Raw genomic sequence first — 13,226 nt, forward strand, 5'->3', positions numbered from 1 at the left:
ACGGCGGGTTGTGCCCTTAGCTTTACGGAATTAATACGATCCTTACTAATCTGTCGCCACCACACCGAGCCGTGCTCTGTTGCAGATTAATATCCTTTCCCCAGCTAGCCGAAAGGTACAAAATACACCGATATGTCACCCAATAAGTTAGCACTCGTGCAGGTGGAGGTTTTAGGGCTTAGCAGGGTGGGATAATCCCTATGTCGTCAGAAGAAATGCAAGTTCCGGGGCCACCATGTTGAATTAGTAAGGATCGTATGAATTCCGTAATGATCGTATGATTTCCGTAAGAATCGTATGAGTTCCATAAGGATCGTATGTTTCTTAGTAGTGAATCGTATGAATTCCGTAAGGATCGTTTGTTTCTCGTAAGGATCTTATGAATACTTATGCGCCCCTGCATTAGATCCCTGCCCTGTTCTGATTTGTTTTAATGTGTAAGGAACCACTAATTCCCATGCTATCAATGGTGAAGAGCACTAATTGCAGTGTTATCATTGATGCATTGATGACAACCATTTATTGCCGTGATATCAATGGTGAACATGATAATTGCTATGCTATCATTGGCGGTCGTTCCCCCAGAAATATACATGTAAACTTCACTTGATGGATGTATGCTCTGTTTATAAAATCAAAGGATTTAGCCATTACATCCTACCCTCAACAAGAACCCAAAAGTTCCTATACAACGTCAACTAGATTTTGGTCTGAACTCGTGATCAGGGAAGTACACAATTTCTACTAACCAAGCCTCAGTTCAATGCCTCATTTCCTACTGAATAAACAAGAGTTCGTAGACCTCAGGCCTGCATGAAATGTATTAGATGTCTGTAGACCTATTGTGTATTTTTTTTCCTTTTCGTCCCTGGTTGCGTATTTTTACCGTGTTGGTTGTGCACCATGCAAAAGTCTGAAATTCCATTTTCAGAATGTGTAAGTTTGGGCATGGATGAACATTAATTATTTTGGATTTCTTAAACATGTAACCAACCACAGTACCTTAAAGTTATTGAGACGACTTTTCCTACCTTTTTTGGTCTCAGAGTCAGATGGCCCATGTAGTTGTTCTGTCACATATGATATATTCAGTACTGATATCTTCCTATTTCAATGTACTGACCTAATGCAGCTGCTAAATCTCCTTATTGTACCAATGATATTCATTAAAGATTTATTTCTGGAGTGTTATATCACTTGACACTGGAAGGTTATTTGCATAATTTGAAAAATTATATTTTTACAGTAGTTCCATAGACAATATGAATAGTGGTAGGCCCCATCCAGCAGCATTAGGGTGGTATGATATTTTGTTCAATCCGTCCAACTAAAACCTAAATCTCCTGAAGTACCTAAGCCAAATTTTACAGCAGAATTTAATACTCAAAATGTCCTTGTCAATCCCATTCATAAATGGCAAGCTGCTGGCAACTTTAAAAAGTTCAGAAAGCTGTCGTAGTCAGAGTGAACACCCAGCAAACATCCCCCCAAATCAATGAGCAGCTGCTTAGAGGAGGAAACAATTTCATCATATTTTTGCAGTGACAAAATGCAACAAACGATACCAAATTTAAAACAAAACAAAGCCTCTACCACTTAACCTTGCCCGTACTATAGATTAAGCAGGCCCAGAAATCAAGCAAATATGACTAGCCCCAAACTACAAATTACCTGCATACAATACGGAAATGGCATCCCCAAAGAAACAACAAGAAACAGGAAAAATCATACACATACCTTTGTCTTACACTCAAGCTCTATACATTTCTCCTCCACTTTAGAAAGTTGTATCTTCTGCTGATTGCCAAACAGGGTAAAGGAACTTGTACCAGAACATTAAACCCAGTACTACACAGCTCTCAAAACACCACAAACTCGGACTAAGAAGCAAACTCAAACTGTACCTAACAAATACAGCAACAGATACTAGACTAAGTATATCATCTGGCAGGTCAGATACATTGAAGGTGGCCCAGGCCAGATGATGGTTCTAGGTGTAAACTTAAAGACCTCTCAATCAACCAAAACAGATGATGGTTCTACCCAACCCAACCGTCAGCAACCAAGCAGATATTGGGGGGATGCCCCAACCACACCAAAACAGGGTCAACCTATACAGTATCAAGTTCAAGCACTAGGAGGCCCAAAATCAAACCTCACCACCAGGAAACCACCAACAACTCACGTACCAAATAGCAACACAATGGCACCTTGCGTTCCGGAGATACAGCGCACGCCCCGTGCCCGCACAAAAGGTAACCTAAAATGTCAAGTTCAAGCACCAAGGGCGCCAAAATCAAAATTGAGAATTACTCACCCATCGCCGACACATGTGCCAAATATCATCGCGCCAGCACCAACCGTTCAGAAGATATAACTCCGGAAATACCCCTCCCGGACACAAAATTCGACCTGCCGGGTCAAGTTCAAACGCGGCAAGGCCCAAAGTCAATCCTAGGCAACAGGCAACAACCCCCCATCCATGCACCAAAAATCGTTGCAATCGCGCGTATCGTTCCGGACACACAGCGCCAAAAGTGCCCCCAAAACACCAAAAATGCCACCTGCAATGTCAAGTTCAAACGCCAGGAGGCCCCAAATCAAACCTGAGTGTCAGGCCACCACCCCCAACCAACGTACCAAAAATCGTCGTGCTCGCACCATCCGTTCTCGAGATACAGCGCCCTAAATCCCCAGCTTCCAAATTTTCCCACGCCCGTGAAAACCATACCTGCATACATGCAGGTAAATAGACTACCATCTACCTTGAGTGTACCTCTCATTGCGTATAGAAATAATCACATCATTGCACATCAATATTACTTCTGTGCTGAACAGAAAAGACAAAATCACACACCCATTTTACATACTTCTGTAACAGCTCGGAGAAATGTAATGTGGTATACAACCCATGATGCTTCCCCCACATTTAATTACAAAAGATTAATGACATTCATAAACAACCGTCGCCAGTGTTTTTTTAAACACCATGCTTGTTTACCATGCGGCGCACTGCGCCGTATGGTATTGATATCGGTCTCACGGGGGGGGGGGGGGGGCGAGATCGCTGTCACACCTGTACACCGTACCGGTACCCAGCCCTAGTACGAACTGAAGTCGTCCACCAGTAAGATCTCCTGCAGCAGTTCTGCTGGTGTGTTTCAATGAATGTCTAACATACGGTACGAACTTAAGTTATCCACCAGTAAGATCTCCTGCAGCAGTTCTGCTGGTGTGTTTCAATGAATGTCTAACATACGGTACGAACTTAAGTTATCCACCAGTAAGATCTCCTGCAGCAGTTCTGCTGGTGTGTTTCAATGAATGTCTAACATACGGTACGAACTGAAGTCGTCCACCAGTAAGATCTCCTGCAGCAGTTCTGCTGGTGTGTTCTCCAGTACGCTGTACACCGTGCGGAGAAGGGTGGACAGGGCCTCGTTATGGAACACGATGATGACACTAGTCGACGGCAAAGGCTGGAAGTACGCTTTCTCCCTGCAACTAAAATTTGGTATCAGTGAACCTTGCTGCGTTTGGTATACAATGTTCCGCATGTTTAGTCATTTATAACACACACCGCGCAACTGGGATTTATTCCCTTCGTGAAACGAAGGGTTTGTTTTGAGTGCTGTTTGTGTGTGAGAGGGACGTTTGTCAGCCTGATATCTGGGGAAGGCATGGATGGATTGTTTTGATATTTGGTATGTGGGTAGGGTTAGACATGAGGAAGGAATGGTAGGAATTGCGTTACGGCAGGGCGCTCTAGCGGAGTGTTATTGTACTGCAGCAGAACTTCCGGTTTTGATATTTTTTTTTCGGGACTTTTTTGGGTGATGATTTTTACGTGGTAGGTAGCTGTGTAAATGAATAGTAAGGTGTGGAAGTTTTGGCCACTTAGGGGTTTTGCTGGGGCGGTGAAAGTCATTCTTGTGTTAGGTTTTGAGAAGGAATAATGCAAGCAGGGGTCGATGGATCGGAATGACTGTAGGTATGCAGATAGCTTAGGTAGTGATGTACATAATTGTATGATTGTTATGCAAATTAGGAGGTAATTAGCAGAATGCGATAGGTATGTTTGGAAACCGTTGTATGGTGCGTGTCTGTGTACAGAAAGCTCGCGAACGGCATGACAGATTGCTCTGATATTTGGTATGTGGGTAGTTCTTGAGAAGGAGAAGAAACATACGAGGCATTTTTTCGTTTAGTGGCTTTTGACGGTTTTGCCGGGGATGTTTGTAGTTGGAAAATAGGTCCGGCAGTAAACCAGTGTGGCTATATTTGGGTGTAATGGTGTAACGGTTCTATATTTAGGTGATTACGTCATGCCAGCGTGGGCTGCCGACCCCACAGGAAGTGACCCCCAAGGTCATAGTTGCGACAGACGTTTGTATCGAAGACTACAAGAAAATGGTTTATAGGGATAGTACATTATACACGATGGGGTGTACATGTATCCCATAAGACTTGATAATCTGTAGACCAAGAATAAGGGTAATGATGATATTGTATACAGGGGCGTATATCATACGTTTTAAAAGGGTCTATACACGTAACAGTTACTACCGGTACAATACATTGCTGGACAAAGTTACGTAAAGTTTATGTACGAAGTGGAACAGGGTTAAGTGTTTTTCACAGTAACTTGTAGTCATTGATATGATTGTTTATAGGGACTGTACATTAGACATATGGGATACACAATGTAGTGGACTGCATTGTGAAACAAAGAATGTTACATCATCATTGTTGCAAGCAACAAGTCGGCAATAATGATCTCTACCGCAGGAGTCGTATATTATACGTAAAGGGGGTTGTACAAAAAACTATTATTACTTTGTGGAAAGGTCCATGCAATGTATCAAGTCGTCAATATTTGTTTTATCTCGATAGTCCATTATACACATTGGAAGTATATAACGTACTAAATTGCGGAGCTAGGCAGCAATGTGCATATTTAATATCTATAAATATCTTTTTTTCAGTTACAAATGTAATACATGTACGTTTGACTGTCCTGTTATGAAATGCTGCGGAATAATTAATTGTGCAAACTAGCCCCTGGTTTGCATTGATAGAACTTGATTATAGAAGGCATCCCCCAAGTTATCTAGAGATCAAAAATCACGACGATCCGTCAACCCTTCCCATGTTATTACCCTCCAAAGGGATGATGCAATTGCGCACGCGCGTAAGACTTGGTGTAAATTCCGGGAATCTTTACAAAGGCCACAGCAAGTAAATTTTATGGATGACATCCTCTGCAGACTGCAAAAAAAGTGCGATAGGGTGAAAAAAAACAAGATAGGTGAAAAAAAATAAGACAGCTACATTTTCAAAAATAGGCACCATAAAGTTCTGATGACTGTTGTAAAAAGAATTAAAGGGACAAAACATGGCATCAGAGCCAACAAGGCATTCATTCCTGTTTTTAAGACATGCACTGGTATGGTAAAAGTGACACTAGTGTCGTAGACTGGCATCATCAACAAATTTGGTAAGCACACTCATAGCTTCCATATATCCAATAAATTTTATTTCTACTACAGTCCTGGGTACCTCGCAATTGTCACTTGTACAAGTACAATCATTAGGCTACAACACAACATATTTGCTAATTATGGTACTTTATCGTCATGTTGACGGTCCCTGCAGAAGAAAAAATTCTTTTTTTTCTGAAATCAGGCGAAATTTAATGCACTCGCGGATGTCATCCATAAAATTTACTTGCTGTGGCCCAATCGGACATACTAGTACACTACTCAGTTAGGCTAGTATTTCTCTCTTTGTTAGTTACATGTGTCTTATGTTTGAGTATCTGCTAATATGAAATGAAGTAGGCTTATAAACTGTCCTCATTACCTATGCAAATTAGCCCCTAATTTGTATGATAAAATTTGATTATGTAAGGCATCTCCAGTGGACCTCGCTCACAGTCCATGACAAAAACTATCTGCATTCCAAATACCATGACAATCTGTGAACCAAATTATTCCACCCCAAAGCAACTACATAGGCTCGGAAAAAATCCTGTAGAATTCCGGACAATTTTGCCAATCGGACGTATCATATACTGTTAGGCTAGCCCCTGAGATGTCTATAAAAAAAACACCCTCAAACCACCACACCCTCACCCATTTCACGAAGGTTGAGTTCTACGAACGCTTGTTATTGAAGGATATATCGTGCTTAACTGTCCATTTGTACTGAACGCTATCATCATTTTGGAAGTATGATATCAATATATTATCGAATAGATACTTACGATTGGTGCCTTAGGTCTTGTAAGGTCCTGTGTACAGAGATCATGTCACTGACGTACTGATTAAAAGCGTATTTCTCATAACCTTCAGCAACAAGTCTCATTTCTTCGTCTGTCTGCGGAGCGAAGTACACTCCTGTTCCCAGTTTACCCGGGAGGATCCGGTTCACATCATGGGGTCGGGCAAGGGCCGTTGACAAGTTGACAGGTTTTCTCGGAATATCATGCTTAATGAAGAAAAAAAAATAAGTAGCGTAAATATCTTGGCCGTCATAAAACAATAATTTTAGAAATTTGCAAACACTTTCATAATCTTAGGGTATGAGCTAGGTTTGTTAACTATGACGTGGATAAATGGTCGAGGTTTAATAAATTGTGTAGATTCTGTACCAACTCCTGTTCGAAATACAATATCCTATGTTCGGTAAATGCAAAAACCATCGCATCTAGTAAATAGACACTTGATACAATGAACGTGAACAAAGAATGGTAAGGATGAATGCTAGAGTATTTGTATCTAGCAAAAAGGTATCCACGAAAATTCGAGGTGAGAATAATTTGTGTTGTACTACAGTTGAAAAACTTCAATAAAAAGGTATCCAGTTATATAAATTATAATGATTAACTTTTTTTAACGAAATGTACTATTATTGCATTTAAAACCTAGCAAATTGATGCTGCATACCATGCACGTGGTACGTGAGTAAAGCATAGCAGAGCACCGTTGTATTTCCTATTTAGATAATAGACACTGGATACATGGAACGTTACAATTAGACAGCTAAGCGACGTACCGTGCATCGCATTTAGTATAAGTATTGGGCAATGTAGAACCTGACTTAACCATAGGAGAGAAGCGTACCATTTTTTTGTTCTCCCATTGTTATACAGTGTATAACTATATTTAATATCAAGCAGATGGGTACTGCATACAATGGTATGTGCCTATAATATAGTAAAAGAATATCTTCTTCAGGCAAAAACAGTATCCTATTTGTCCTGTTCGCCATTGATCCTCCGGTATGAAGTGATGCGGAAAACTGCCGTCTGAAGCCTAAAGTTGTCTGTGAGCTAATGCGCCCGCCGTATAGCGGGCGCCCAGCACCGCCCGAAGCGAGAACATGTCGAGGGTTGGGTGGGCGGGTTCGCTTTAGGCCCCAGACGAGGACGGAGGATCTGGCAGCATGCACGTTGTGCTCAGGTGTGCACCTCTATATATACCTGGTAACCGGAAGTGACGTCATCCCTATCGGACCAATGGGCGAACAGAATAAATAGTATCCTATTTGTCCTGTTCGCCATTGATCCTCCGGTATGAAGTGATGCGGAAAACTGCCGTCTTTGCCCCAGCCCTCTTTGGCTGTTATGCTCCTACCTATTGCCGGCATTCAATTGCTTTCACTTCGTCGCCTCCCTACTATAATACTTTCCAAAGGTATCTAGTCGCTCCTTTCCTCTTCCTGAACACTGTTAAAATCACTCCCTATCTTCATCCCGTCTTCCCGTCCTTATCATCACTCTCTCACCTTTCCTCTCCCCTTACCCATCCAATCCCTTTCTTATATCTCTCGACTTGTCCCCCACACTTCATCATGTTCTTCTCTGAACTTCATCAAAACAACGTTTACCCACTCTAATCGGCCGCAGCGCGCGCTTCGAAAACTGAGGGAAAATCAACGCCGAGAATACCGATCTAAATTTCTCCACGTACATAAGTTGAGCGAAAAACAGGCAGGAATGAAAATTCTTCGAATGCTATCCTATCTTCTCGGCGACTTTGGGAACCACGCCCTTCTGATGTCCCATAAAGGGAGCTCTCTAGTGCATCTGGCAAAATCCGCAATGTTCCGAAAAACAACAAAATCCTATGTGCATAATTTCAAAAAACGCAAAACATATTGCCCACTCCATTCCTTATGCCCGTGTCCCACAAACACTATAACCGAGCCTCAGTCCGGACCAAGTCCTTACACACTCTCGCATAGCATGTTATCCAGCCTTCCGCGGGACCCCGTCGCGCTGGATAAAATCGCCAAATGTCAAACAAGAGCGTACACAACTTTTAGGGTTTTCCAAGAATCCAGCTTTCCGCGGAACCCCTTCGCACTGGATGATATCACAACAAATCACGAAAAAGGATTAAAAGAACCCAGTTTCTCGGATCGTCCAGCCTTCCGCGGAAACCCTTCGCACTGGATAACGTCACACCGAGCTGAAGAAAGACTGCACATTTTTTTTGGGTCATTCAGCTTACCGCGGAACCCCATCGCACTGAATGATATCTTGCCGTGCTATAAACGGCGTCAGACCAAAGACGTTCTTGGTCAGACCAATCTCAAAACAGGGTTGCTCGATTAGTTCCTAACCCTCCAGCATCCCGCGGCACCCCATCGCACTGGAGAACGATATGTCAAAATCTATTCACGAAAAGTAGGGGGAAAATGACTTACAGTTCCTTGAGTTGTCGGCGGGGTTAGCTGAACTGACCGGCAGGGGCTGGGCGGTGTCGGGGACTGGAGCGCCAGTCGACCCTGATCCTCTGACCGCTGTCCCTTGTAGCACTATGTTCGGCACAAAGAACATGGTTCACAACATAAAACATTACAGCCTAACTGTTCGGCTAACAGGTTCCTGGCGCGTCTTGAGCCCTCTCTGCTGCTAAGGCTTGTGCAGGCCACCAACGGGTCCTATCAGGCCGCACATCTGACGAGGTTGAGGGTGGCTTATGCCGGCTCTGGGTGGTGGTGTGTCCCGCGCATCCCTGTTGTTGGAGGGGGAGAGCGTCAGACCTGTATAAACAACACGTGAACCATGAGACAGTGGGAAGGGACGGGCGCCCGGCAACAGGTCCGGTCCCAGACAGACAAGTCTAAAACATACGCAACTTCCACACCGCCCAGATCCCACATGCGAGCGAGCCGCGTTACGTGGAGTGTCTTGGGCCACGCGTGTCCACAACTCAGTCACCACGCCTTACAGGTACGCACTCATACACAGCGAACTAAAACAAATGGTAGCCGAAAACCCCAACACAGCCTCCTGGACCATGCCATCGTCTTTCTCTGTTCCTGCCTGAAAAAAATTCACGAAAATCAGAAAATGACATAAAATCTGGAAACTCTCGTTCTGCTCCACACCTCAGCATTAAAAGCCAGCACCCACAGGTTTCCTTTGCAGAGGAAAGAAAGGATGCAAAAAACCTGGCGACAAAGGAATTTCAGAGAACCACCGGCTTGCCACGTGGGCACCAACTATCTGCTTGGATGTGGCTGTCGAACGCTGCTAAAAACATACACAAAGTCACGAAACCACACAAGAATCACTCAGGTTCACGCAGAACAGAACGCCAGTGTGAATTAAAAACGTCCTAAACTCGACCCGGCCTAGGAAAAGGAATTGAAGCTGTAAAACGAAAAATTGGTGTAAGGCGGCCATCCTCCCCCGAGCCGCTAAGAGCTCATACATATGAATACGCGATAGAAATGCAAATGTTAGAACAAACAGCCGGCCCTCAGAAATTCCAGGCATCCAGCACAGCAAGAACAAGGACGGTACATGTAGCTCTGCACTCCTGAAAACACACACGGTAATTGAAACACGAGAGAACACAGAATAACTCGTCAAACCTTCCGGGGGACCAACGTCCCCCGTACACCGACCCGGCGATACCGCTAAACCCTCGAGGTCCCTTCGGCGTTCCAGACCGACCGTCTCTGGGCGCTGGAACTAACGCAAACCTCCTGTCGGCATCTTCAGGTTGGACATGTTTGCTTCGGCGGTGCCGGTGGAGTGTGGACCCAGACGTGGTCGGGGAATCTGGCAGCATGCACGTTGTGCTAAGGTGTGCACCTCTATATATACCTGGTAACCGGAAGTGACGTCATCCCTATCGGACCAATGCGCGAACAGAATAAATAGTTAAAAGATATTGAGATAACTCACCTTTTGATAAGCAAAGCGCACATTTTGATCCATGACTTCACGTGATCTACTGTCGTCCAAAGCCGTCAGCGTAAACACGATAAAAACAAACATCAGCCACAGCACAGACAACATGGTGATGTAGAGAACAAAAGTCCTCAACTTTGGCGAACGTTTCTCCATGGTTGTAGTGGGGCCTGCTGTAACTGTTTGTGATATGTTTGTAATGTTGCAACACTGTGTGTTGACGGGAACTCAATCCTCTGTTCCCCCGGGGTGTCTTCTCACAGATCGGCCAGATGGCGCTATTAGGTAACAGCACGGCTGGTGTTTAGATCGATTTTGTATCACCTAATTGTATTTCCCGTGCGTTCAGAGAAACGACAAAATTAGACGGACACAGCTGTTTGCATCAAAGTTAATCGCAGTGTACGTGTTTTCGGACATCTACAGATGTTTTGACTCTCTTAAGTAGCTTTTATTGTTTACAAGTCTGTTCTGGTTCTTTGTCAAAGATTTTAACTTTATCCAGTGTTAAAATCTTGGACATAGAATCGGAATTTTTGCTAGATGGATTAAAGCAGCCATCTTTACATCAGAGCTTTACAATCATCCCTGAACAGAGACAGTGGGTGCCATAGACTTTCTCGTTTGTTTGATCTGCATAACGTGACTTACGGCAGCAGTGAATTGTTCATTCCTCGACATAGACTGGTGCTGTTTAATCGAAAATATGGGTGAGTCCAATTTTTGTGTTGGATGTTACAGTTAGATTAGTTCAAGAATGACTTCTACCAACACAGATGAACTTTAGATGAACAACTTGCGCTAAAAAGCAATTTGCTAGGCAAGAGAATTGCTTTACGAAAGACATCCAAACTAGTACAAAGTACAATTACAAGTAACATGACAACTATTGGCTTTGATACAGTCATGAATTGTTCATAAATCGGATACCGCCATTGGTCCCCAGCCATGCCCCTGGCCAAGGCGCTAGCGCTGAGGACAGGCACCATAGTCTGGGGGAAAGATTTGTCTTTCTGGCCATATGTTGCGATTATACCTTTCTGTGGCTCTGAGGCCATGATGACGTCATCAAGCTGGACAGGTGTAGACCCGATTTCACCGCCTCAGGCGGTCAGACGGCCCCGGAATCCGGATCTTTCGCGCTAGGTCGATGCGGGCGGGTGACGGGCATGTCTTGGTGCTAAGCGCCGGCGGTACTTCCTTGGTATAAAAAAAATAGGTGTAAAAAACCCTGGCGCAATGCATTCCAATGGGGCCAGGGTTTTTAAGGGCCCTTAAGAGCGGCGACGAGATGTGCGACCGCCATTGGTCCCCAGCCATGCCCCTGGCCAAGGCGCTGAGGACAGGCACCATAGTCTGGGGGAAAGATGTCTCTTTCTGGCCATATCTTTCATGTGCTTGTGGTGAAATACAAAGACATGCATACAATTAAACACAAACAGGTAAAAAACACAGACAGACACTTACAATCATACAAAACCACAAACAAACACACGTCTATACACCCAAGCACACATACACACACACATACAAGCACAGTCAAGTGCAAAAAAGAGACACACGCACAAGCACAGACAACATTAACAAATTGATGGTTTTAGTAATAAATTCAATATTTCAGCATAACACCTATCCACCAGGGAATTGTTATTTTGGACCTTCCAATACGCAAAGTAAAACTTCCGTACAAATTTGCAAGGAATCAACAACATTTGCCACAGGTGAAAAGCATCTTTTGCTCAAACACTTGTTTATTGATTATATAAAAGCGTCCCCTGATATCCCTTGATAGAACTGCAGTTATCTACCATCATAATAACGTTAGATGCGTTGTACAAGACTCGATGTCATGGATCAAAAACGTCTCCTAGCTTTTCTAACCTGAATTGCAGTGCTTTTTAGAAATGCAATACAAGTCGGCCGACTTCCAGTTGAATAAAAAACGGTTGATACACGCCCGGTATACCTGCAATAGATTGGCTGCTGTCAAGGCCCTATAGAGAATACCGCACTCTTTTTTGCTGCTAAGTCAGTGTCAGACGTAAACAGGGCACTGAATGCAGATCTGCAGAATATTAGCGAATGGCTCGAAACAAACAGACTCACACTTAACATCAGCAAGTGCAAAGCAATGCTCTTTGGTTCTTCTAAAAGGCTGCACCTAGGGAATGAACAACTAACTACGTATCTATCTGGAACTCACATTGAAGTAGTACCTTGTTTCAAGTACCTGGGGGTCTGGTTTGACTCATGTCTGACATGGCAATTTCACATTGAGAAACTGACCAACGCTGTTTCTGCAATTGGTGTTCTTCGACGACTTGTCCCTGTGTTACCTCAAGATACACTGGCTATGTTGTTTAACTGTCTAATTCTACCAAAAGTTGACTATTGTGATGTGGTGTGGGGGAACTGTGGGAAAGGTCTGTCTGACAAGTTACAAAAGCTACAAAACCGTGCAGTGAGAATCATACTTGGTTTGTCGTATAGGTTACATGTCAACAACGAACACCTGTCTGCTCTTGGTTGGAAAGACCTTGCCTCACGTCGTAAATTGCACCTTCTACAAACTGTCTATAAGTCAATATATAACCTGTTACCTGTGTATCTTAACATATTTAGCAGAACATCAGAATCCCATAGCTATTCCACCAGACATAGTTTAAACCAGTCGTTGAGAATTCCGAAGGTTAAGCTAGAATCTGGGAAACGAACATTTGCATATAGAGGTGCAGAAAGCTGGAATGCACTCCCACTAAGTGTGAAAACTGCTCCATCTACACAAACATTCAAAACACTGTGCAAGAACGTTGTGTGACCTCTGACCTCCACCCCCTTTTGACTTGGAACGGAAAAGGATGTGGTTTTGTTTTTGTAATTATGTAAATATTGTATTGTATTGTATGTATTGTTATTTGCTTATGTATCCAGGGCCTCCATGAAAAACAGTGCCAGCCACTGATCGGAGCATACCCTGGTTAAAGAAAACAGAAATAAATAAATAAATAAATAGAAC

General features: G+C 43.5%; 1 protein-coding gene and 1 long non-coding RNA gene across 2 annotated transcripts; both read right to left on the reverse strand.

The window, feature by feature from the left end:
- Positions 1 to 3,164: 3,164 nt before the first annotated feature.
- On the reverse strand, positions 3,165 to 10,443 carry LOC118414918 (putative polypeptide N-acetylgalactosaminyltransferase 9). Its single transcript, XM_035819257.1, has 3 exons — positions 10,205 to 10,443; positions 6,266 to 6,489; positions 3,165 to 3,504 (listed from the first exon to the last, which is right to left on the reverse strand). Exons 1-3 carry the CDS (start codon positions 10,364 to 10,366, stop codon positions 3,318 to 3,320), a joined length of 573 nt encoding a protein of 190 aa, XP_035675150.1. The 5' UTR covers positions 10,367 to 10,443; the 3' UTR covers positions 3,165 to 3,317.
- LOC118414919 lies at positions 8,493 to 10,149 on the reverse strand. The gene is made up of 2 exons (XR_004831039.1): positions 9,922 to 10,149; positions 8,493 to 9,051 (listed from the first exon to the last, which is right to left on the reverse strand). It is a non-coding gene; the product is annotated as an uncharacterized LOC118414919 (long non-coding RNA).
- Positions 10,444 to 13,226: the final 2,783 nt, after the last annotated feature.

The sequence above is a fragment of the Branchiostoma floridae genome, chromosome 4 (genome assembly GCF_000003815.2).
Source record: "Branchiostoma floridae strain S238N-H82 chromosome 4, Bfl_VNyyK, whole genome shotgun sequence".
Lineage (NCBI taxonomy): Eukaryota > Metazoa > Chordata > Leptocardii > Amphioxiformes > Branchiostomatidae > Branchiostoma > Branchiostoma floridae.